The sequence below is a fragment of the Micromys minutus genome (assembly GCF_963924665.1).
Source record: "Micromys minutus genome assembly, chromosome: 1".
NCBI lineage: Eukaryota > Metazoa > Chordata > Mammalia > Rodentia > Muridae > Micromys > Micromys minutus.
Genome location: NC_137969.1, coordinates 156,818,766 through 156,844,102, shown reverse-complemented (window position 1 = coordinate 156,844,102; position 25,337 = coordinate 156,818,766). Strand labels below are relative to the sequence as shown.

At 48.5% G+C, this 25,337-nt stretch overlaps 1 protein-coding gene across 1 annotated transcript in view; it reads right to left on the bottom strand.

Moving 5' to 3' along the window:
* The window catches only part of CIB4 (calcium and integrin binding family member 4), a gene marked incomplete at both ends in the record, with an annotated part of 55,322 nt that extends 30,289 nt beyond the window's left edge, over positions 1-25,033 (bottom strand). Inside the window, 3 exons of the mRNA XM_080938509.1 lie at positions 14,470-14,566; positions 24,529-24,563; positions 24,980-25,033. Of these exons, the coding sequence (XP_080794635.1) occupies positions 14,470-14,566; positions 24,529-24,563; positions 24,980-25,033 (186 nt within the window). The remainder of the gene's footprint in view (positions 1-14,469; positions 14,567-24,528; positions 24,564-24,979) is intronic.
* Between the last annotated feature and the right edge of the window lie 304 nt (positions 25,034-25,337).

Below are 25,337 nucleotides of genomic sequence, written 5' to 3'. Positions count from 1 at the left end.
AAACACCGTAAGGCATGAACCTAAGAAAGAACTTTTCAGTACGACATTCGGAGCCCCCGACGTTTTATCCTTTTCCTCCTTATTCCAAGGACACTACCCCACTCCCCACTCCCACCAAGCTGTTCTTGGTCGATAGGGTCTTAATTTTCTACTGATGTGATAAGATACCATGACCAAAAGCAACTTGGGGGTAGGGAGGGTTTATTTTTGTTACACAGCATCGGTCACCCAGGGAAATCCGAAACCTGGAGACAGGAGCTGATGCAGAAGCCATGGAGGGGTGCTGCTTACTGACTTGCTCCTCGTGGCTTGCTCTGTCTGCTTTTTAATACACTCCAGGGCCACCTACCCAGGGGTATGGTCCTGCCACATCAATCACTAATTAACGAGTCAAGCCATCAGAGACATTTTCCTCAAGTGAGAGTCCCCCTTCTCAGATAACTCTAGCTTGTGTAGAGTTAACAGAAAACTAGTCTGAACACTAAGGACCCAGCCAGACACGAGGCATTACTATCTGGGTATATAATGACATGTGCTGTTGGCCCAGACCTCTAGGCACCTTGCAGTCTCCACTCTCCCACTGGCCCAAGAAAGACAACAAGGAAAAAAAGACATTCTACCTCTTAACAGGCTTGCATCCCAGGCCCTGCCCAACCAAATCTGTGACCCCACTTTGCTTTACCGCAACCCTGGCAGTAGCTATGGGCAATTATTTTGAACATGAAATCTCTGACCCATGCATGCTCTGAAAGGTGCCAAGCTGAGCCTCAAAACAAGTCCTGGAGCCATCTCATGGAGAACCAGGCAAGAAGTGCTAAGTGTCTACTGAGTGCCAGCGTCTGGTGCAGTGGGCAGCTGAGCTAATCTGTCACATACAGACTCATGGCTCCCCAGTCTTTTCCTCTAGGTCAGGACTAGCTAGACAGTGGCATAACAGGCTTAGGCGGGGGCAACTACACTGTAAGAGACGAAGTTGCGGATTCCAACCCAACACTGGGGTCCTGTTAGCACGGCACATCAGAGGATGTTCTCACAAAAGCACGGAGAAAATGGGTCCAAGACAACCAATACAGAGCTACGGACAGACAGCCCACATGCAGTGACCTTTTGCAGCGATGGCCACTTGGAAGAGAAGTCTCCAGTTGCATACTGTAGGGTTCTATCTTTTCACACTGGTTTGAGTAGAGACTATTTAAACAGCCCAGTTTTTAATTTCTTGCTATCCCCTGCAAGGCACAAATGTTTTCCCATGTCATTACACAGTGGATACAATTTTCATTTTAATGACTACTTTGTTCTAATCTCTGGAGTGGACTTCCCTGCCTATTCACTGCCTCCAAGGAGAAACTGGATGTCTAGACTCAGAAAATTATTCCTCCAAAAATGAAGAAAAGAATACATAAGGATGTTTACTGTGATGTTATTTATAGTAGCAGAAAAATAACTAACCCCTGGAAAGAGTGTTACTGTTTGGCCATGAAGGGAGGGTTTGTTTGGTCAATTAGAACCCAATGCAATTATGCAGCCATCAGACCACGATCACGTCAGCTGTTCAGCAACATGAAAAAAGCATTTATGCCTAATGGTGAGGAAAAAAAAAAACACAAAATAAAATTGCATCTAGGTACATCTACCATGTTGTAAAATAAAGCTAGGCCAGGGGAAGAGACAGCAAGAGAATATAAAAAAAATGAAAACTTAGGTTGTGGTAGTGGGGACCAAGGAATGGCTGTTTTGTTTTGTTTTTTTTTTTTTTTAAACTGTGTTTTATTGAAGTTCTTAATAATAAATAAAAAGCAAACCAGAAAACAATAACAAGTGGGCTGGGAAGGAAGTGAGCTGAGTAAGAAGCCCACTTCCTTCCCAGTGGTTGTTTATGGCTTTGTTTGCTCAAAAGCCGGCTCAGACAGGGCTAGACTCCAGACCCAGGACGAGGCTGGTGGCCCCTTCTGGCGGAACGAAGATACTTTGAAGAGAGACACTTGGCCTCCTCCCTTTGGCTATCTGACTATTCAAAGAGTAGAAGACAAGAAATCAGGATTGCCCCCAGAGGCCTCGTGCTGGGGTGGGGATGGGTTGTCTGAGGCCTGGTGCCAGACAGAAGGTAGCTTGTCTTTTAGAAGATTTTACAGTTTTGACAACTTACCCGACCATCTTACTGAAGAGATGGAGCTGAACCAAGCCTGGTCCATCCTTTGACCAGCCTCTCGCTCTGTTTCAGCCTGAGTCTTAAGAGTCTGTTCTGCTTCCTAATGTGGCTGCGTTGAATAAGTCTCTACCATTCCCTGGTTTTCACTATTATTTGTATCTTTAATCGGTATATTGAGGTGGGGCAGGCAAGCCTGGCTTGTTAGAGCTGCTAGGGCTGAAATCTCTGACCCTAAACATTCTACTAGATTGTAAGGGTGGCAACCGGAGCTGGAGTCCTGCTGAGCAGAGAGCACGGTGACAAGGGAAGGTCATTGGAACATAACCCATTTCTGTCATTTGCATCTCAGGCATCTGGGCTTTACCTTTCCAGATGAAAGGCAGGGAGGACTGACTGGTTAGCAGTCCTGGATGTGGTTTTCCAGTGTTCCAGAGCTTCACTGGGACGTTGCTGATCTATTCCTCACAGTGCCCACCCTGGAAAACTCAGTCTCCCCTCATTTTCCCATGGCTCCTTGGTACTCAGGGGTCTTTGGAAGGACAAGGCAACTCAAGAGAGGAGTATGAACCATATCATCTGCTGGCCTGAACCTGGGCGGTTCTTGTCTGTTTGCCTGGGAAAGAGGAGGCAAGGGCAGCTTGTGTGGCCGGGTCCTGCTGTCTAGAGAAGAAGCCAGTCCATGCCCCAAAGCTGCTTGCCTGCTGTTCCGGCTGCCCCTCTAGGTATCTGTTCATGGGAGGTGTGGGACAGGACAAAGATGGGATCTGGGCAGACAGCAGTTGGGGAACAGTGTGAAGCAGAACCCCTTAGCTACCTCCAGAGAGAAGTCATTTCTGATGGGGAAGTTCTCCCTACCCGAGGAGCTGTGCCCTAGACACAGGTACTTTATTCAGTCCTCTTGACTCTAGATGAGCCACCACCCACCTCTGGTACTTGCCCTCGGTCAGAGCGAGGAAAAGGCTGGCCTCTCTCCCAGAACCTAGCTGCGCTTGGGTGCAGGACTATCAGAGATCACCTTTGTGCCAAGTCTCAGCTTTGGCTGCCAGAGAAACTTTAAGGTGCCTCCAGGAGTCTGGCTCCCTGCAGATCAGGCAGATATGTGGTTATGGTCCCAAGTCCTCCTTCTGGCAGAATACTGTAATTCTGAGCCCCTCTTTGTAGCATTTTGGGGACACCTACTTCTCTCCAGTTCTTTTGTATGAGATGGGAGATGGCCCCTCCACTACTCCTCTAAGGCCACCGACTCCCCATTCACTTCCTCGGAACACCTCTCATTCAGTCAGGATGAGTCCCTCTGAGGTGGGATGAGATGCTGGCATTTGGTCCATTCTTCAGACAGAGCAAACCGAGGTGTGACATGGGCTGCCAGCTAAAACATCAGGATACAAATGGCAAGCCTGAGATCTTGACAAATCTCAGCCAGCCAGTATTTAACAGAGGGCCATGGCCTTCTGAAAGGGGCTGAGGCCAGAGCCAAAAACGGGAGAAACCCCCAGAAGGTCCCTGCATGGCTGAGCCCACCAACCTTCCACACCTGGGAGATGTCCCCACATCTATCTCTGCAGGGCTGATGTGACCAATAGCACGAGGCAGGTGGTATGGTCCCTCGCTTTTCACATCAAGCTCAGGCCACCAGGAAGCCCTTCAACGCTGCGAGGCGTTTAGTCCCCATGGAGGTGGCAGCAGGCAGAGGGTCAAAAACCCTGGGAACAGGGCCCTGGCAGGCCCAGCCGGCACCTCGTTAGGAAGCCTGAAGGGAAAGGGGGGATGCATGAGGAACAATGTTGTTTATTTTTTCTATTTTTAAACCAGTCTGAGGTCTCTGGGGGCACAAATGAAGTTATCAGCAAAGACATGAGGGGAATAGCCTCTAGCTAGTCGTTTGAGAAGGCCCTGGGGACCAGCACTCTTGAAAAGCTGAAGGGGGCTTATTTGTCTTATTCTCTGAGGGCAGGACAGGCCTGGAATGCTGGACAAGCCTCCAGCCCCAGAGGTCTCCCACGTAGGCCCTTAACCGCCTTTTCCCTCCGTCCTGCTGGGGGTCTTACAGTGGAGACTTTCAGCTCTATGTCATCTCCATACAGGAAGGAGGGTTTGCATAGACAGTATACACACAGGCAACACACATACATACACATACACACACAGGCAACACACATACATACATACATACATACACACAGGAAACACACATACATACACAGGGAACACACATACACACAGGCAACACACAAACACAGGCAATACACAAACACAGGCAACACACATACATACACATACACACATAGGCAACACACATACATACACACAGGCAACATACAAAATACATACACACACAGGCAACACAAATACACACACACAGAGACAACACACATACATACATATATACATACACACAGGCAACACACATATACACATATATACAGACATACACATACCTACATAGAGGCAACACACATACACACATACACAAACACACATACACAGGCAACACACATATACATACACAGAGAAGCATACTTAACACATAGAAGAATACAGAGAACATAGAGGCAGAAGCATGCACATGTGCATTCTCTCTCTCTCTCTCTCTCTCTCTCTCTCTCTCTCTCTCTCATCCACACACTATAATACCCGTCTTATCCTGGTTACAGGGAGCCTCTGCCAACTCAGATACCTGGGTTGATCCTTCTTCCGACTAGCCTCCATTCCTTCAACCTTCTCAGTAGTGATTATCCCAACCTAACTCCAGAACCTCTCACAGGAGGGGGTGGGGGGCAATGAGCATCGATGTATGCAGTGTGACAGGGTCCTTACATGAACCTACAGAGAGGATGCACCTCTCCCATCTTAAAGGCGAGGACACCGAGAAGTTCAAGGCTTTGCCCGGAAGCTTTTCTTCTGTGACACCAACTGCCTCTTAGGGCTTCGAGGACTGAGACTGTTCTGCCCTTGGGAACTGAGGAATCATGAATCACGATGCCATGAGTTAAGGGCCTGGCTGGGAAAAACCTGCAGGAAGTGCTAAGCGGGGGGGTGGGGGGGTGGGGGGGGCAAGGATGGTTAGTCCCTGACCACACATTCTAATCTGAATTCTGGTCTTTGCCGGATTCTAGCTGGGTAACAGTGTGCAGATCCCTTAGTGACTCTGTGCCCCAATTTACCCCTCTCAGGAGACAGTAGAGCGGGTAATTCCCCAGGGTGGATGAGATGCTAGAATAAAAGTAACATTTGAGGCGACCAGGAAGTGGCCCAGCCTGTGCAAACTGAAGACATTTACCACTCCTGCCCCAAGATGGGGAAAAGACGGATTGAGCAATTGTGCCAGGTGGGTTGTGATAACTTCTACCCATTATTCTCTTCTTGGGGCCACTCACTGGCTACAGGACACAAAGCTTTCCCCGGGGAAATGAGGAAAAAGTGTCCCTTGGTGTGTCTGTGAGGTCCCCGTCTCCAGCGGAGAAAAAAAGCTGACACTAGAACCGGGCCCTTTCTTTCACCTTCCCCAAGCTTTCCCAGCTATCTGGTGGAAGGTGAGAGTGGATCCATTTGAAAGATGAAGAAACTGAGGCCTGGAGACCAGTGATGTACCCAAGACTACAGGGTGCCCGTGGCGAGGCTAAGCCTGGGCGTCAGACCCTCCGTGGCTGCTCAGCCCAGCACAGAGATGGCCTCCCACAGCATTGAGCTTTTTCTGAAACAAACCCCTTAATTCTTTGGCTGAATGTCTAAATAAGGATTTTTGCCAATTCCAAGCCCTGCTAACTGATGAAGTTGTCAGAAAAAAGATCTAATGATGCTTGAAAATGCCGAGAGTAAGCCAGCTGCCAAATTGCCCTCCCAGCTCCGCGACATCAGGGAGCCGAGACCCTCCCACTGGGGCCGGGGCGGGGCCTTGGGGAGGAAGACTTGGAGGCTGGGACTGCTGACTCCAGTCCTCTTTCCAACAGAAGAGCTGTTCAACCCCTTTGATCTCCCCAGCTGCTAAAGAGGGTACCACTTCTGTCTCAAAGCTACCTTGTAGATGAGAAGAGGTGTCGTATGTGCTCGACCCCCGCTCCACAGCTCAGGTTTCTGGACTGCTGGGGCCTGGGTGAGAGCAGCAGCTGGCCTGAGCTCTGCCTAATGGGCCAGTGCCTTGCAGCCCTTGAGGGAGCAGAGAACTGAGCTTTTGGGTTCCATTTGGAGATGCAATGGGTCTCTGGTCGACCACTAGTATTTATTTATCTCTGAGATCCAGCTGCTTGTCTTGGATACATGAAAAGCTCCAAGTGACCTCAGGCCCCTAGAGCTGGGGCTTCAGGGGGAGCTTGGGAGCCCAGCGGGCTCTTTGTTCTCTCTTTTTTTCATTTTTTTCAGTGGAACATTTGTCCCACTCAGTCTGGGTACTAGGGGTGGAGCCCAGTCTGGGGACTTGAAACTCAGACAATTCCCAGGCCTACCCCAGGAGCCAGAGAGACTGGGTGCTAAGACAAGACGAGGCTCTGTCATCATACAGAGATCTACATGGAAGCCCCACCAACATGGAGACACACACATGTAGCTTTCTGCATGACACCACATCCTACAGAGTCTGTCATATACTACACAGGACAATGACTTCCTATCCTGCTTTCTGCTCTAGACAAGCATCTGTGCACACTCTCTCTGGTGCCATCTTCTGTAGGAGACGGAGAAAAGAGCAAATAGGATTCTTGTATTTAAGTCTACTGGGGGACTGGATGGTACTAGGGTGGGCTTTTGACAGCTCAGTTTCCTTGTCTATAGGATAGGGAGACACCCAAGCGCTTCACAGAGTGAGATTCAGACAAGGCAGACTGTGAAACAACCCAAACCACGTGACCCAGGGCAGTGGGCAGGCCTACGGGGCTAGGCACTGGGATTGTCGCACCCATAAAATCCTTTGCTGCTTTAAATTTATTTATTTTTTAAAAAGGCATGCCAGGAAAAATAGCTGAGGATGACAGGGGCTCAGGACAGTGGCCTAAATACAGTCTGAGGATTATTCCCAGGCCCAGCTGTCCCCTCCTGCTGCCACTGAGAGCACTCAATGGCTCTGGGGGCGCGGAGGGGGGGCTGTTCTGGGTGTTAGGAAGTTCTGTCAGCTCTTCATCTAGGGACCCTCTAATAATGTGTTTCCTCAGGGTGTGGAGGAGTTCTGAAGATAGAGTGTGGCTACAGCCTCAGCTTGGGAGGGGAGAGAGGGCTGTCACTGTGTGTCCCTTCTCATCTGCCAACCCCTGCTTCTTCATCCAAGCAAGAGCAGTGGCAGCCACAAGACGGTTGTGAGCAAGTCGATTGCTAAATGGTCAGGGAGACCCTCGGCATCTGGTACAGTCTTCCTCCGCCCCACGTTTCTCCAGAGGACTGAAGAAACCACCCATTCATCTGTGCCCTCTCCCATGGCAAAGGAACCCATGGACCCAAAGACCCCTTCTGGACCGGGACTCAGCAGGATGGAGTGGGGCTTCCACGTACAGCCTTTGCCCTAGGCTGGGGATCCAAGCCAGTCTTGGGGTAGACATCCAGCTGAGCAAGATGCACTAAAAAAGTCTGTGCACCAGTTTCCTGGGTACCCAGTCATTGCCCCAGTCTGGTATTCGTACATATTAAAAACCACCCTGGCCTCCTGGTGGGCAGGGTATGTTGTCCTGAGACATGCCTAGCCCTCAGAAAATCTTTCCCCTGGCCTCCCAAAGAGTATGATGGAACACTGTTGGAGAGTGTCTATCTGAGGTGTGTCTGGCTAGAGCTGTCTGTGAGGAACCACACCCACAAGAGGTTTCATAAGACTACTGGGGTGCCAGGTTTAGGCACTAAGATCTAGAATCTGAGCTCTGCAAAGATGGAGTGGCTTATGACACCCGTTCTCTGCCAGAGCATCCTAAGAAAGATTCTGTAAAGCTTGTGATTGCCCACGGTGCACAGCCAGTCACGGGTGGTGTTAACCTGCTTTTAAGGGGTGAGGATACGTGCGTTAACCTCTGTACCGAGCATTTCATACACACACAGACATACACACACATCTCTCATCCACCTACACACACAGACACACACACACATCTCATCCACCATTCCCCCTCTCTGATAGGGATAGCGGAGGAGAGAACAGTCCCATTCTGTAGGAGTCTTGAGCAGTGCCCTCCTGAGAATGAGAACCACATAGGCATGGGGCTCTGAGGACACCAAAGTGGGGCGTTCAGCAGGTGCGAACTGGGGAGGAGAAGATAGAAGTCGATGAGACAGCTGTCATGTGTGGGAGATGCTGGGCTGACAGTTTGTGATGTTTTATTTTACCCAGGAGCAATGAACACTTGCACCTAGCCTCACGCCCTCTGGCGCCGACTGCAGTGGAAATAAAGGGGTTTCTTGGAGAGACAAGTAAACACTGAGCAGCAGGGAACTGTAGTCAACAGGCGCACCTGCCGCGGAGAGGCGGAATGGGCTGAGAGTGAATGCTAGGGAGAGACAAGAAATCAGGACCTGAGCCCACAATCAAGGGTGACAGTGACCTGCTCTCTGTGGGCTCTGGGTCTGCACACCCCGGTCGTGCTGGAAATGGGGCAGCTTGTGTGGAGAGCTGCTGGCAAGGGGTTCAGAGTGTCTAGAATTCGGGAGCCTTCCTCACTGCATGCCGAGGAACAGCCTTGTTTGTCTCCGGCCTTACCAAAGATGGGGAAGCTTTTCTCTTGTGTGAGCCAATTAGCCCCTTTCTGGGGGACACCAGACACCACTAGAGACTGAGAACTAAGCAAATAAGGGGGTGTTAGACTTGGACCCATGCAGCCTTGTTTTTCAACTTGGTTCTGGGGTGCTGGTTCACAGAATGCTCTAGTGTTTCCAGGGAATCCTCAATACATACATACATACATACATACATACATACATACATACATACGTACATACATACATACATACATACATACATAAAAACAAATTAAAATAAAATTAAAAAATGGCCCCTTCAGCTCACTCCCCATTGGCAACTCCAGCTTACAGACACCGCTCACAGATTCAAGCTTTGAGACAGGTTTTTTTTGTTTTTGTTTTTTTTTTGTTTTTGTTTTTGTCTTTTGGCAACTATTCACACTCTTCATTATGAGCAAACAATTACCAGATATCCAGTAAAGACCTCTGGCACGAAAGGCAGCAAGTTGCAAAAAGCTCTTCAAGGGAAGATCAGAGAAGATACTGCATGTGCGCGCAGGAGAAGCAGGGGTGTGTGACCCACGAAAGAGAGAAGTAGAGAACATAGATGAACTCCTGGAAATCAATGCTTAAGAGGAAGAGCGAAAAGCTCATTGTAGTAGAAAGAAGCTGAAGAAGCCTAGAAAGAAAAGGGAAGGGGCTGGAGAGATGGCAGAACAAGCAAGAGGACTTGAGTTTGAGTCTTGGAAGCCATGTCAAAAAGCCAGACATGGTGGTCTCTGCTTATAATCTCAGCTCTGAGGAGATGGAGGCAGGCAGACCCTGGAGCTTGCTGGACAGCCAGCCCAGACCTATGGATTAGCCCCAGATGAGTGAAAGACAATCACAAACCAGGGCTCAGAGATGTTTAGTGGGTAAGGGTCCTTTGTTCTGCAAGCATGTCTGCCTGAAATTGAGCCCCCAGTTCCTGTGTTAAGTCAGACATGGCTGTGTGTGCCTGTAACACCGGCGCCAATGAATGAGAGAGACAAGTTTTTAGAAAGTGAGCTTGAACAAAGGAACAGCAGCAAAAGGACACACATGCACACACACACACACACACACACACACACACACACACACACACACACACATACACACTGAGGAAACAGAAAGGCTTTGGACTTCTCATTAACAACAGTAAAAGCTAGAAATGCAGTCAAGTGATACTTTTCAAATCCTGAAGACAAATGGTTTCCAATCTATAATCCAATTTCATCTAAATGCTCAGTCGAGTGCGAAGGGAAAAGAAGGATGTCTTCAGACGCGTGAGGGGTCAAAACGCTTACCTCCCAGTATTTATCGAAAGCCACTGAAAGATGTGTCCCACCAAAGCAAGGGAGTCAAGGGAGAAGTACGCAACCTTGTTCCGACTACAGCAATTATAAGGTGCCAGGAAAACTTGGCTGAGAAGATGAAGCGTGCAGAAAACCCACCCTTCTGAACACTCTCGGAGACTTAGACGATTGGCGGAGCCCCAGTGGTGAGTTAATGATATGTGCAAAGAAAGCTAAACAAAAACAATGATTATATCCAGGAAAACAGTTTACAAAGAAACTGCAGAGAGGAAAATTCTCCACATCTTATTCCACAGCTCAGCTTGGAACAACCCTGTTCCACTACCCTGTAGAGACTCTTCTTAACGGTCTGGATACAACTGTCCCCCATCTCTGCTCAGGACAGTTTAATCCCCCAAAGCTTTGTTAATGGGGTGGAAACCCCACTTTACTACAGTACCCAGAAGTGAGGCTTTTGGGAAGTGGCTGAGTCAGAGAAAATCACTCGGGTGGGGCTCCTGTGAGTAAAATATAGTGGCTTTAAAAGAGGGGGGAAAGAGAGTTATCCTTGTGACCCTGTTGTGATGTGCACAGCCACAGAGCGGCCCCCCATTGCAGCCTACGGCTTCCAAGGTAGGACTAAATTTAATTTCTCAGTAAAGTCGCCTGCTGCAAGTATCATTATTAAAAATAACCAAAAACTGACTATGTAGCACCAAATTTTCCTTTACTTAAAATTGTCCCATCAAGACACTGGGAAGTCTTGAGAGCAGGGACAGCAGGGGGGGGGGAATATTGTGGGGAAGGGCAGAGATCTAAACACCTCTTAAAGGAAGTCTATGGCTGAGATTTTAGCGGAGCAATCGAACAGTGTTTTTATAGTTGGGATGGGGGTGGGGCAGAGAAAGGCTGGGGACAGCCTGGCTAGGGGGCAAGCCTTTGCCACACCCTTTTCCTTAAGACCACTTTATGTTCTCTTAGGCTTTGCCACCGTCATCCCAGGTGGACACAAAGACAGGGGGCCAGGAAAACAGAAACCAGAGTCACGCATGCCGCACTCACAGTGTTTACAGAAAGTGAGGTTGTTATTTACAGGAAGAGAAACATTGAGCTAATTGACTTTTAAAGACATCAAATACAGCAGACAAACAGAGCACAAAACCCCACATGGAAAGGGGCACAGTGTCCCAACCGGCAGGCGCCTTTGTCCACAGGCTTTTCCGGTTATCTCTGTTCCCCGGAAGACTCTCATGCCTTGCTCTCTAAAGCACAGATCTGCTTTTTCCATGATGAAATGCAAAGTAAGAAAACAGAAATTCATTAATCAGAGATCATCCTGCTCCCCTAACCAAGCCATATATATCCCTAAAGTTCCCCGAGGCCCCTTCTCCAAGCCTGTCTCGGGAAAAGGTCCTGTGTAGTCACAAAGCTCCCATTCCTGGGCTGCAACGTTTCTGCTTGTCCAAGATCAGGCAGAGGCTGTAAAGGACACAAGTGTAGCCTTAGGTCCAGCCTGAGGCCAGCAACATGGCTGCTGACAACTGATAATAACAGAGAAGACAAAGACAAAAAGTGTGTGTGTGTGTGTGTGTGTGTGTGTGTGTGTGTGTGTGTATGTGTGTGTGTGTATGTGTCTGTGTGTCTGTGTGTTTGTGAATATGTGTGTGTCTGTATGTGTCTGTCTGTGTGGGTGGGTGTCCATGTGTGTGTGTTTCTGTATGTGTGTGTAGATATGTGTCTAAGTGTCTATGTGTGTTTGTGTGTGTGTGAGTGTGTGTATATGTTTTAATTTATTTATTTTTGGTGTTTTGCTATTTTAAGACAGGATTTCATATAGCCTTGCCTAGCCTTGAACCCCTCATCCCCCTGCCTCAGGCTTCCAAATGCTGGGATTACAGCATGCATTATCAGGTCCGGCTAAAATTAACAGTTTTTAGAGTGAATTGATGGTGATTATGAGTGACATATTTTTTTAAATGTCCTTACTTGGAAAAACTGAAGGTCGGTATCTGTAGTCCCTGCTCAAAATAAACCTCAGTTTTGGAGTAGAGTCTGGGACACTTTGTGGCATGTGATCCCAAAGAGAAAAAGACCCATCCCAGAGCCAGAACTAGAGATCAGAGAGAGCATTTAGTTCAGACTCCCTTTGGTACCAAGTATATGCCAGAATACCCCTGCCGAGGGCCTCCTGGCATGCCCACTTGGCCCTTTTCAGTGGTGGCAGCTCATTCCCTGTTCAGAAAGTTATCTTCTGGTGCTGATGAAAATCCACGTAGTCCTTGGTCAGCTCTACGGCTGTCCATACCTTTTCAGTCTTTGACCTTTGTTCTTGTATTTCTTGCCCCCTCCCCTCCCTGTGTTGGTTTCCCACCCTGCTCTATACCTGAGGACCTGGGCTGCCTTTAGCAGGGACCATGTCACATTGACTAAATAGTTAAAAATATCTTCACTCAGTAGCCAGTTTCTCCTCCCAGTTCCTGGGCCTCATCTCTGAGACAGACCCTCATAGCCCATCCTGGCCCAGACAGGAGGGAAGGTGTGCCCCTCACTGTATAATGGCCACTCAGATCTTTGTTTCACCAGGGTCCAAATGATGCACAGGGAAGTCTGAGGTTGTGATTGTTGACCCAACACTGCCTCTCACAAACCATGGACATGTTCTAATTAAAACCGCTAAGTACGGGAGAGTCCTCTTCTTGTGTACCTCTGGTTCTGGCCAGGCTGCCCTGGAAGAGAGCAGGGTCTTTTCAGAACTGAGGCAGGGATGGAGAGGCATGGGGTAGTGCTGAGAGCTGCAGGCTTCTGGGAGTCAGGAGCCACCAAGCCACCCCGCTGCTCCCCCATTTCACATAGGAAGAAACTGAGGTCTTACCACAAGAGCAGAGTGTGTGTATGCACATGCACATGCCTGCCTGCCCATCTGTCCTGGGAACATGGAGTACAGGATTCAGCCCGGTAAAGTAGAGAAAGTCAAAGGGAAATGTGCATGTTACTCTTGCAAGTGTGTTCAGACTTTGATACTGTGAAATGACATTGTCATCTACAAACCTCAATCTCAAGAGCCATACACATCCCATAACATCAAAGCTAAAATTAAAACAAACCAACCAACAAAAACCAAAAGGAATACTCATGCTGGTTCAGGAAAAGGGTTTTGTGAGGAATTTCATTCAAAGCTATTGATGGCCACTCATGGCTCATCAGGCTGCAGGCTGAATATGTCTGAGGGAACCCCTGGCTTGGGGAGGTGGGCAACACTGAATAATGAATGGATGGATGGATGGATGGATGGATGGATGGATGGACAGAAAGAAAGGTGGATGAACAGATGGATGGACAGATGGATGGATGGATGGATGGATGGATGGACAGACAGAAAGGTGGATGAACAGATGGATGGACAGATGGATGGACAGATGAATGGATGGATGGATGGATGGATGGACAGACGGAAAGGTGGATGAACAGATGGATGGACAGATGGATGGATGGATGGATGGATGGATGGATGGATGGATGGATGGACAGACAGAAAGGTGGATGAACAGATGGATGGACAGACAGATAGATGGATGGATGGATGGATGGATGGGCAGACAGAAAGGTGGATGAACAGATGGATGGAAAGATGGATGGATGGATGGATGGATGGTTGTATGAGGAATTACTGGAAAAGCTGAAATCAGGGTACTTTCTTCCTTTTAAACACCTGGGAACATGGACTCACAGGAATAAACAAAGTCAGGCAAGGTGACAGTCCTCAGGATCCACACCTCTCTTCTGGAAGAACCTGAGAAAACTCTCAGTCCCTTCATAAGAGCCCTAGTCTCAAAAAGTGGTAGGAGCAAAAGACAGGGCGGGCTGAAGGCTGGGCAGACAGCCTGAAAGATGGCCCCTGGTGGCCCTGTATGGGTCCCCACACATTTCTACTCACCCCACTTGGGGTACAAAGAATGGCAAAAGGAGTGAGATGGTGCAAGGGTCTCTGGGGTCAGTGAGAAGTGGAGTGTGGTGAGCCCAAAGGGTGGATCATGAGATGAGGCTCAGAAGTTCCTGACAGGCATGGCAGCAGGAGGCCCAGTGAGATATTTCATCTGGGCAACCACTGAGACAGGCTGGGTTGTCCTCACCTGAGAGAGGGCAATGGACAGGACACCCGTCTGCCCAGGTCTGACAAGAGGCAGATAGACATGTGCGAGAGGTATTTGAAGTCCATGTTCTGATGAGCCCTCTGCCTGTAAATCCCAGAGCCCCTGGGAGTGAGGGTATCAGCTGACATTCTTTAACAATCAACATGGGAGGCCCACTTTGCTCTCTCACTACTACAGCTTCAGCCTCTCCCCATCCTGGACTCACCCTTAGAGCGGGAAGGGAGCTGACTTGGTCCATGGTCAGTGTGGCCTCCTTATAATGCTTGCCTGAAGGACAGAGCTTCAGGAAGGTGTCGTGGATGCTAAGGAAAAAGAAGAGAAGCCTGGTGGTCACATAGGAATGAAAGGGGGCTATGGAGCCCCACGCTCATGTGGGGATGCCTCAATAAGAGAACCGCCTAAGGGTGGACTGACATGGAACAGGAAACATCCCTCCATCCTCCCATGTTCAATGTGGGTTCTAAAACTGGTCTGGGAATAGGGAAAGGTGAGCGACTATGTCACGGTGTGCCACGTGGGCCATGCTCCACAGTCTTCATTCTGGAATGTCAGGGCTGCCAGGAACTCTGCCATGGCCCCTTCCAGCCCCTCAGGTACAGATGGTGACATCTAGGTGAGATATCTAGATACTTCCATTCTCAGCAGGGTGAAAAGAGGCCACTTGGTGAACCAGGTTCCAAATCCATGTGCTGACAGCTGGTAAAGCTGACAACCAGACAGACTGGAGCCCTGAGCAGTCTACCTCTTGCCCTTACCATGCCCCTCTCCATCTGTAGGCAGCCTGGGAATTTTGTAAATGACAGACATAGGGTTTCATGACTGTATGATCACTGAGCAAACAGTAGGAAGGAGCCCTGCCCCAGGGATCCAGTGGCCTGTCTTCTTCTCACCCTATCCCGGACAGCAGGCTCTGCAAACCAGCAGGCTCTTGGGACTACAAGGCCAGTGACTGTGGCAGTCAGTGGAGGCGAGGGTAGTCAGCAGACCTGGGGAGGCTGCGTGGTCTTGGGCAACTTAGTTAATGCTTTTGAGCCTTGGCTTCATCATTTGGATAAAGAGCCATCAATATCTGTCTTGTGATTCAAGCTCAACATAAGTGAAATGAAGTGTGTGGATGTGTGTGCGCGTGCATGCTTGTGTGTGCATTAGGGTGTCACTATAATGTGCATGTGCTTTATATCTCTAGAGACCTAAGTTTCTATCTCCTCTCTGGGTTCTTCTCCAGGGCTTCAGACACATGGCACCTTCTGGCTGTTGTACAACTTCAAGCTAGATGATAATGGAGGGGGCCCACTCACCTCTCTGGGTCTTCGTTCCAGTCTCCTTATTATCACTGCATTTTTATTTAGTGTGTGTGCGCGTATGTGTGTGCATGCCCAAGCATATCCCCACCCCAACATGAGCAAAGACAACTTTCAGGAGTGTACTCTTCCTCCCACGTGTGTCCAGTTTTCTAACTCAGGCTTCCGGGCTTGGTAGCAGACACCTTACTAAATTGTGTCCTTGCTCTCCAGCCTCTTTTTATCATCCTCCTTATGCTTCAAAATCATCCTTCCTTCCTCTACTCTTCTGTTTTGCCTTTCTCTAACACCAAGCCTGTAATCTCAGCAGAGTGCTGGGAGCCAGCAATTTAATTCACATTCTGGAGTGAATAACTTGCAGCCCCTTCATTGACAGGATTTTAGTCAGTGGGATTTAGGGTCACATGACTACATGAAGAATTTAGGGCTGATTCTCTGACTAGAGTCGGGGAGAGAGGAGGAGCCCATGCCAAGTGCCCAGTAACAGAGAATACAGAGCATCTTCTGCTTCCTTTTTAGACAGACATCTTGCTACAGCTCACTGGTGAGGAAAGCATCCTGTGAGTCTCAGCTGTGGACAAGTGGAGGAAAAACAAGACAAGGTTCTGCTTGTCCACAATGCTGCCTGCCCAGCTCGGCACTCTGGGAGGCTGGTCTCCAACAACTGCCACCAGCTTTTTTGTGTCCAACCTCCCAAATGGGCTTGAGCCCAGAAGAAGTCCCAGCAGGAATGTAGAAGCCCTGAGAGAACAGTGGTCGGGGTTAGTCTCCCTTGTGCTCACAGCCCCAGCACAGCTCTTAGCTGGGTTTTCTTTCCAGGAGGCCAGCAGCAGCAGCAGCTCCAACCATGGATACCTCAGCCCTGGGCAGGATGTTGGTGTTTAGATGCCCGCATAGCCTCTATGGTGTCTCTCCATCCTCCATCACCTCCCAGGACTGCAGCTGAGGAAGCTGCCTCTGTTCTCCTGGGATGCTGACTAATGAGGCAGACAGACCCATATGAATCCCTTCCTCACCTTCCAAACGTGTGAGCAGAGACCGTAGGCATGGGTTCTGTTCCTAGCTGTCCAGTGGAAGGCAGTCTCTTTGCAACCTCTCTGTGCTGAATTGGGAGGGCCTGGGAAATGGGAGGTGTACCAAGGCTTGGAGATGCATGGAGAGCCATGACCTGTCAATCTAGTAAGAGACCCTCAGTTGTCCCAGGAGGCTCTGTGTAAGTATGAAAAAGGAACCGAAAGGCAGGTGTGGGGGGTTAGGAGAGAGTTCTAGAAGGTGTTGTGATGGAAAGTCATCTCAGATCAACAGGAAGAAAGAGAAGCCATTCCTGCTAGAGGTTCCAATACCCACTGACCTCTAAGGGGCAAGGGCAGGCAGTTACAGGCAAAAAGAGCATTTTGTCATTGTCATTGTTAGAATTGCAGCAGTCTCTCTCCACCCCGCCACCTCTCTCTCTGTTGTTCAGATACTGTCTCACTGTATAGCCCTGCTTATCCCAAAACTATGTAGACAAGCTTGTCTTGAACTCATGGAGATCTGCCTGCCTCTGTCCCCAAAGTGCTTGAATTAAGCATATGTAGCAATTATCATGCCCAGCCAAAAACAATCTAACTTTGAGTGTGTGTGTGTGTGTGTGTGTGTGTGTGTGTGTGTTTTGGGGGTAAGAACACATGTACATGTGCCTGTGGAGTCCAGAGGTGAGTGTCCCCTGTCTCCCTCTAACACTTTCCATCTTGTTTGCAGGGGAGAGGGCAGGATCTTTTGTTGATCTCACCTAGACTATTAGGCCAGGGAACTGTAGGGATTCTGTCTATCTTCCCACTGAGTCAGAGGTGGTGCTCAACATTTTCACACAGGTTCTAGGGACTGAACTCATATCTCCTGCTTGTTGTGAAAGCACTTTACCAACAAAGTCACCTTCCCTGCTCTCTGTTAGGTTTAAGCGCCCCTGGGCCATACAGGCTTTTGATGTGTGCCTAGGGTGACCACTCACAGTCGGTACTGTAACAAGGACCTACCAAGAGAGGGATCATTCCTTTACAAAACAGAAAACAGGAAGTAGATGACCTGCCCAAAGTCACATGGGTGTGGACCTTAAAGTGTGAGCCACAGACACCGGAACTCTCGCCCAGAAGCCCGGAGAAGGGAGACTGGGAAGACTGGCAGTTCTCACCATGCCTGACCACACATTGTGTGCTGAGCATACATGTTCTTCCCAGCATCTTCCCGATAGTCCCTGTGGGAAAGTGTAAGTGACCACTTTGTGGATGAGTAAACTGAGGCTTAGCGAGTTTACCTAGTATGCCCAAGGTCATACATCTGGGAAGACACAAGAGAGGATGACTGAACCCTAAAATGGGTAATTTGAGTTGTGCTGTCTCCCCTTGAGGGGCTCACTGTATCCCCCCCCGAGGAGAGATACCCTGTGCACCTATCCTCAGGCTGGGCAAGAGTGCTGGCCGGGGTCCTGCCCAGACTCCATGTTTTCCCAGACGGCCGCAGGGACCAGCTGTCCACAGATGAATCATGGCTGCCACAGAATGTTCTCCTCCTCCAAATATGGATCAGCCAGCTCGAAATGGAGCTCTGAATTAATCACTAATGGACTCAAAAGTCAAAGCCATTTGAGAAACTCACACGTTGGGCTTGCCAACAGCCAGGCAGCCTGGGTGTGGCTCCCTTCCACATTTGGCTCTGAAGTGAGAGACCCGCTCTGATCTTCCTCTACTCCCTCTCCATGCAACCTTGGACCCACCACAACACACCCCACAGACTTGCTTCCCTCGAAAAACGAGGCTCTTAGTGACTCCCCTGCCTGGGTCCCCCTAGTCAGATACCCATGACTCTGAAAGCCTGTACCCCCCTATCTTTCTTTTTCTTGGTTTCCTGTCACCTGCTGATGCTTCTGAGACTTTTTAGTTTAGTGGGTCCCAAATGGACTCTCTGTTAAAATCCTGCGGTAAATTTGTAAATGGGTCTGTACCCCCACTTCACCTTGGGGTTCTTATTCAAGCCTGGGAAAACTACACCGATCTACAAAACTACAAGCTTCCAGATGCTTCTCCTGCAAGAGTAAGATCGGAGATTGAGGGTGAGCCACTGGTCTCTGCTTGGGATCAGCTATCTGGGCTTCTCCACCTCGTAGGCCAATAGCCTGCTGTTTTCTGGTCTTGCCTACACATATTTATAAATGGCCCTTCTTTAGCACCATGCAGATCTTCCAGGTGTGTGATCCCGGGAAAATCGCTTTCTCTGAGCCAGTTTCCTCATTTGCAGACAGGAAATACTAACATGGTGGAAAGGGTTGCCTGTGCTCAGCCCTGAGCTGGGTGCATACCGCTCACACAGTGCCCTGCCATCTCCTTGGAGTAATGATGGCTTTGTGAGATTGGGTGTGGAATCCTCTCACATTGGCTTTTACTGTGGAAACCGAGGCCCAGGCACACAGCTAGAAAGCAGCAGAGCTGAGCCTCAAACCCAGGCTCTTGGCTCCCAAGAAGAAACCTTGCTGTACTGTATGAGCTTCAGCTTCAGCTGCTCCAGGGAACCTCAGTGGCTCATGGCTACAACAGGAAATGGAGACTAGAAACTCTCCAGGATGCTAAGAAGAAAAGGAGGTTTCATAAAAGGCTTGGCAGAGCATTTGCCTATCGGTGTGATACCCTAAGGTCAGACCCCCAACAGGAAGAAAGGAAAGGAGGGAGGGAGGGAAGGTGGGAGGAAGAACCAACCTGATCGGGGGTCTGGGAACAGCATGTCAACAGACCCATCCTTAACCCAGAGGTTCCAAAGTATCATAGATTCATCCAAAGGGCTCAGCCTGTGCCAGCCTGTGCCGTCCTGTGCCAGGCTGACCCAGCCTCCAGTTACAGTACATGAGGAGCTGGTGACCTGGCCTCTATGTGCTTATTCTTGTGGAGAAGAGGGTGAGACACCTTACACAGATTGCCCCCCCCCAAATTGATTTCTTCATAGTTTTTACCAGTGTGCCACCACCACTCAGCTGGGCCATCACTGAGGTCCCTTAAGAAAAACTGTTCAAGAGTGACTGGAGCTTGGTCTAGTCCAGCTTGACCTTAGCAGCTCACGGGGGCCCTGTCTCCACTAGACATTGCTAGGTAGGTGTTTTGTGAGCCCACACCATGAGTCAATGTCTAAGCTTTTTTCTTCCTTGACCCATGATGCACCCCTAAAATGGACATGCCCAAGACCCCATTTGCCCCTGAGGATCTCGTCTTCCTGCAGCATGTGTTGTTTCTTTCTAGGCACTGTGCTCACACATCTGTGCGTATCACCATCTTTACTTCAGAAGCCAGCGGCATCTTCTAGTTCTCAGTCTAGTTTTCCAAAGCAATGCACTGCAACAGGCTAAAAACGTAAGCACTATAAAGCCCGCAGTCAGCATGACTTATATCCTGCACCCTACACTTATCCACTCTGTTCTCCAGAGGCATTTTACAAACAGCTTATTGTTTCTCTTGCTTCTTTTTCTTAATATTTATATAACACTTCTAAGCACTGTGCTAATGCTACCAACTTGTCAGTGCCGTTTCATTATAGACATTATCTTGCGACATGCCCCTATTAAGAGGAGGATTTATTTCTCTCTATATGTCTCCTTTCCCAACGTCCCAATTTAAAACAATTTGCCTGAATCGATATTCTGTATTTACCGTATTACTGTTATATTTTATTTATTATGCAAGCATTGCTCACAGCTGGTTTACCCTGTGTAACGTGATTACGGTCTCTTTCTTGCAAGCCTTTTGTTTTTCCCAGAGTTAAACATGGCCTTGTTTTCTTTTTCTCAGATTACAGTATGCCTGTCACTAGTTCATCCACCAAACTTTCTACAGTGCCGCAAAGAGCTGATTGTTCTCCAGGGCTCTTTCTATTGTCCTGCTTGAGCTTTTCCTCATTACCATCCTTGTAATTAACTTTTCCATCCATTTGGTAGGATCTCTGCTTCTCTGTCTTTGAGTCTGATTACTAACTTTAGCTAAGCAAATCCTCAAAAAGCTGTCTCAGATATATCTATACCCTTTATTTAATTGCAAGTAAAAATATCATTATCCCTCTTACATTCATGATTGATAGACTGGCTAGGAACTTTGTTCTCAATGAGAAATGTCTTTCCTGTGAATTTTGAAAGGATATGTCTTCTCATGAAAGTCTAAATCTGTTCTGATTCCATACCCACTCTATCATTTCCTTTCCTCCTCCTATGGAAGGTCTTCTTCTTGTCTCTGCATTCTGAACTGCCATTACGGTATAGGCTCTTTAGTAACCTGTTGACATGTAGAGATCCTCCAAGTCAGACAGCAAAGCTTTGAAGATTGAATGTAAGATCCCTTTGCTCTTCATTGTGCTTGGCTGAGATTCTTGTCCAGATTGTGAGCTCCTCTCACACTGAAGCAGGGTAGGATGCCAAGTGAATCACAGGCAAGAGGTAGACTCACCCGAGACCCTCAGTTTCCCTTTGTGTTCTTGCCTGACTCTGCATCGTAGCATTTTAAGCTCCCTAGGTCTTTCTGGGTTTTGAGTCTGTCACTCTGGGCCCTGTGGATGGGGTTTTTTCAGCTTTCTGCTCAGCTGAGTCTGTTTTGGGGTCCCATCTCCATGGTACTTCTCATGTATCTGTTGGCCTTTCTCATCTATGGCTTTTGTGTGTGTGCTTACAGGTTTTTTTTCTTCTTCAAAACAAAACAAAACAGAAAACACGCCTTTACTCTTGCTTTGGTAGAGGGACAGACATGAGTGACACTCTTGTTCTCCATGTTGACTTGAAGCTTCATGGACCTCGCTTTCCTGATTTAATCTTGTAAACTTGAACATCAGACTTCTAAGGTTCTCTATGGAGGCTCCAGCCACTCAAGACAGCATCCTGCTGGTGAGTGAATCAGCACCAACGCTTCCTGAGCCATCATGATGCAGGTAGAATGACCAAGTCAATGTGACTTCTTCATTTTTGAACCCCAGCCATTGAGTACCTTGATCAGTTGAGGTTCTCACCCATATCTTCAGCTGTTCCTCAGCCTATGACCTCCTCCAGCTGGGGTGTCACCTTTATTGAAGGAGCAGGACCTTTTCCAATATCACCCTGCCATGTTGGAGTTTCTGTCCCTCACTCCTGTCCATCTTATCTGAAGGTGTGCAAGTCTAGAGACAGATATAGAATGGGAGCTGAGCCACCACATCCTCCACTACAACTTCATTAGGCAGGGTACCCAACGCCTACTACGTAACCTATTCCTCTTCCCCATGGCTCCAAAGGTAAAAGCCTTTTGGTAGGAGCTACCCAGAGTGAGGCATGGCTCCTTGTGCTCAGGAATGGAGCCATCAGTCAGGGTGGATCGGAAAGAGCTTCAACAGAAGCTTGTGGGACAGGTTTGAGCTGATGCGCACCTTTCCCTAGCAACATTAGGACAATTGAAGTTGTGCCTTTTCTGTTGGGAACTTGGGAGGGTCACATACTATGCTCCAAGCTAGGTCTGGACACCTACCACCCTTTGTAAGCCAATTAAAGGAACCAAATTAATAGTGGAAAACAGAAAAAAAATTGTTCAACGGTACCATATTAAGAAGAGGGACAAAGGGATTCAGCCATTCTCTAAGTCATTTTCAGCAAGGCCAAAGTTCAGATAGAGAGCAGAGGATATACACATGTGTGCATCTAAGCAGTTCCGATCAAGGTGGGGCACCTATCTCTGACCTATCATTATCTGGGATTCACTCTCATCCTGTAAGGTGTTTGACAAGTGGTTAGAACTGTGTGAAACCTCTTTCAGGGAGACAAGTTCCCCTGATGGCCTGTACCCTTTTCTTCTCTCAGCTTGAGACTCCTGGAGAAATTCCTATTCTATTATTTGAATAGTCTGATAGATTGAGACACATGGTGTCTCATTAGAATATCTTCATTTCTGCCAGGCCAGTTACATAAAGACATTGTATTGGTTGCTTTTCTCATTGCTCCAACAGAACGCCCAACAGAAATAACTTATAAGAGGAAGGGTTTGTTTGGGTCATGTTTCAAACGGGTATGGCTCTTAGTGGTGAAGACAAGCAGGGTTGCTGGGGCAGGGATGTTGGTTCTGTAGTCCTGGGGACTTATGGGATGGCCTATTAAATCCTAGTGGATCAGGAAGCAAAGAGGTCTGGAAACAGAAGTTTCCATAACCCCACAGCCCTCCATTTGTCGGTGAGGCCCCACCCCCTGAAACCTATTCCATAACCTCCTGAAATAGCATCAGAGTCAGCAGTGGGAGGTCGAGTGTTCAAACACACAAGCCTGCTGCTGGCACATTTACATTCAAACCATAATATGCACCTTTGATGGGGATGGAAGCAGGCTGGGAAGAGGATATGAACAGTTGCTGCCTCAAGACCTGGGAGGTCAGTTCAGGTGGGAGGGGCCTAAGGATGGGTTGCTTCCAAGAACCTCTTTCTCAGGAGGCTAACCCAGAGTGCAGGAAAACAGGGAGAATGCTCAAGGGGAAAACATGGGTGCCATCTCTCTCTCCCTGAATCCTCACCACCATCATCACAGCCACCCAACAGGCTAAGTATCCACAACAGGGTCTGGTATTAAATTACAGCTCATGAAAGCAGAGTCACTGAGGAAGGTTTTCTATATGCTTCATATAAAACCGGCAAAGAGGACAACTTAAAAAAAAGACAAAAGGTACAGAACAAAATGAACAGGATGCAGACCCAAGAAGCAGTGATGCAAGTTTGTGAGGGACTCATGGAAGGTGTGTGCATGGACCATCCTCTTGGGAGGCTGGAGGATGCACTGATGGTGAGCAGGAGCCGAGTCAGGAGGAAGGGCCTGTGGAGAGAATGGGGGCATTTGCTTTGCATTTAGAACTTGCGTCCTATTTAGATTTTCTAGTCGTGTTTCAACATTGCTTCTTTTCCTCGTTTTATGTTTATGCATACATTACTTCTTAGAACATATCAGTAAGGATTAGGTAAGTAGTAGGATACAGCTCCCTTGGAGTTTTGCCACTTTTTTTTCCCCCTCTGTGTAAAAAAGTGAGTTCAGAGTGTGACTCAGTGGTAGAGTTCTTGGCTAGCACGTATGAAACCCTAGCTTTGATTCTCAGCATAGGAAAAAAAGTAAATAAGTAGTATTTTTAAAAGGAGAGGTAGCAAAAACTCAAGACTGTTCCTGGCATCCATAGCTCTTCATCACATAGCTACCCCTATTGTGCCTGAAGAGTTTAATGCTTGTGATTTTTGGGGATGCTCAGTTCAAGAAGAGCCAATGAGGACAAGAGTTGGTGTGTGTATGTGTATGTGTGTATGTTTGTGTGTGTGTCCAGGACGGTGTCTAAACGGTCACTGTCTTTCTCCGGAAGTGTCCTGGAACACTGATTTATATACACTACACAACTTGGTTGATCACCTGGTTACAAATACATCTATCCTGGTCACCCCATTCATACCCTATAAAGCCATTTGTCACAACCCCATTCTGGATGAATAGGACTTTGGCCAAGAGGTTTTCCACAAGGCAGAGGCCTGCTTGAGAATACATTCTTTGTTCCCATTGTATCTGGCACAGATACAAGGAGCCCTGGAAGAAGAATTGGGGGAGTGGGAGCAGAAAGGAGAGGGACAGGTAGCCAAATGAGTGTCCATGATACTTCTAGCTTCATTAGACCAGTGAATGGCTTCAACAGGCTTTCCCCACACTTTCTAAGCCTTTCTACATGTTCCTCACTGCCCCAAGAAATCCCAACAGTTATGAAGAACCCGTGCCTTGGGTGGTAGTAACAGCACTGTAGCCTGAGTCTGATGTCTCCTTCTGTTCCAGTGGACTCTCACGACTTGCTGTCCATCCCAGATGCTACTTTAGGGCTGTGTGGTTCTGAGAAGAGATTATATCCAGGTCCAGAGTAAAACCATAGCAGGAAGGAACCCAGCTCAGGGAGAAGAAAAGGGGGACCAGGGTCTTTACTCACCACAGAATCTCATTTCTCGTTAGGAAGGTCAGAGCCTGCAACAAATCAGAGAGGAGACCCCCATTCAGTCCAATAACCCCCTAGCCTGTGAAAGAGAGGGGAGGGTGCTCTCACTGTACCGTGATAACACTGAAGCCCACAGGAGCAGGCCTGTGGAGGTGGCAAAGAGCAGGATGATGCCATTACTCTCCTGGCCATGTCACAGGGAAAAGGCAAAGTGGCCCAGACTAGCAGAGTCGATTTGAGCCAAAGCCAAAACCCTGGGCTCTGGGGCAGGAGGTAACAGGATGAGGAGGGTTAAGCATTGGTCTGTGAATAAAAGTACAGCAAACATAAGAGGCATCACTGCCAGCCTGGCAGAGTCTAAACATCAGCCAAGAGTTCTCTTCTCCGTCCCTTCTGCCCTAGGAAGCTCCTAATTGCGCCCCAAATCTGTGACCCGACTACCTACCTGGTATTCCTCCAGGTCCTCCCAATGCATCTGGTACCTCAAACACTGCCCCATGCCAACCCAGCCTCCTCCCGCCAGCAGTAGAACTTCTGCCCCCAAGGGCTCAGCAGCTGGTGCAGTCCGTTGGTTCTGTTACCATGGTGACCAGCATTCCACCTTCTGCCCCTGAGTTGGCAAACAGGTTCTTTTGATGCCCTGGCTAAGAACCATCACCTCCAAAACAACAAACAGAAAGGCAGTCCAAAAGCGGCCTTGAGATGTTGACTCAGGGAGTCACGATGCCTGGGACGAAATCCCAGATCTGCCACGTGCTTACTGGATGACCTGGAGCAAGCTACACAACCTCTGTGATACTTTT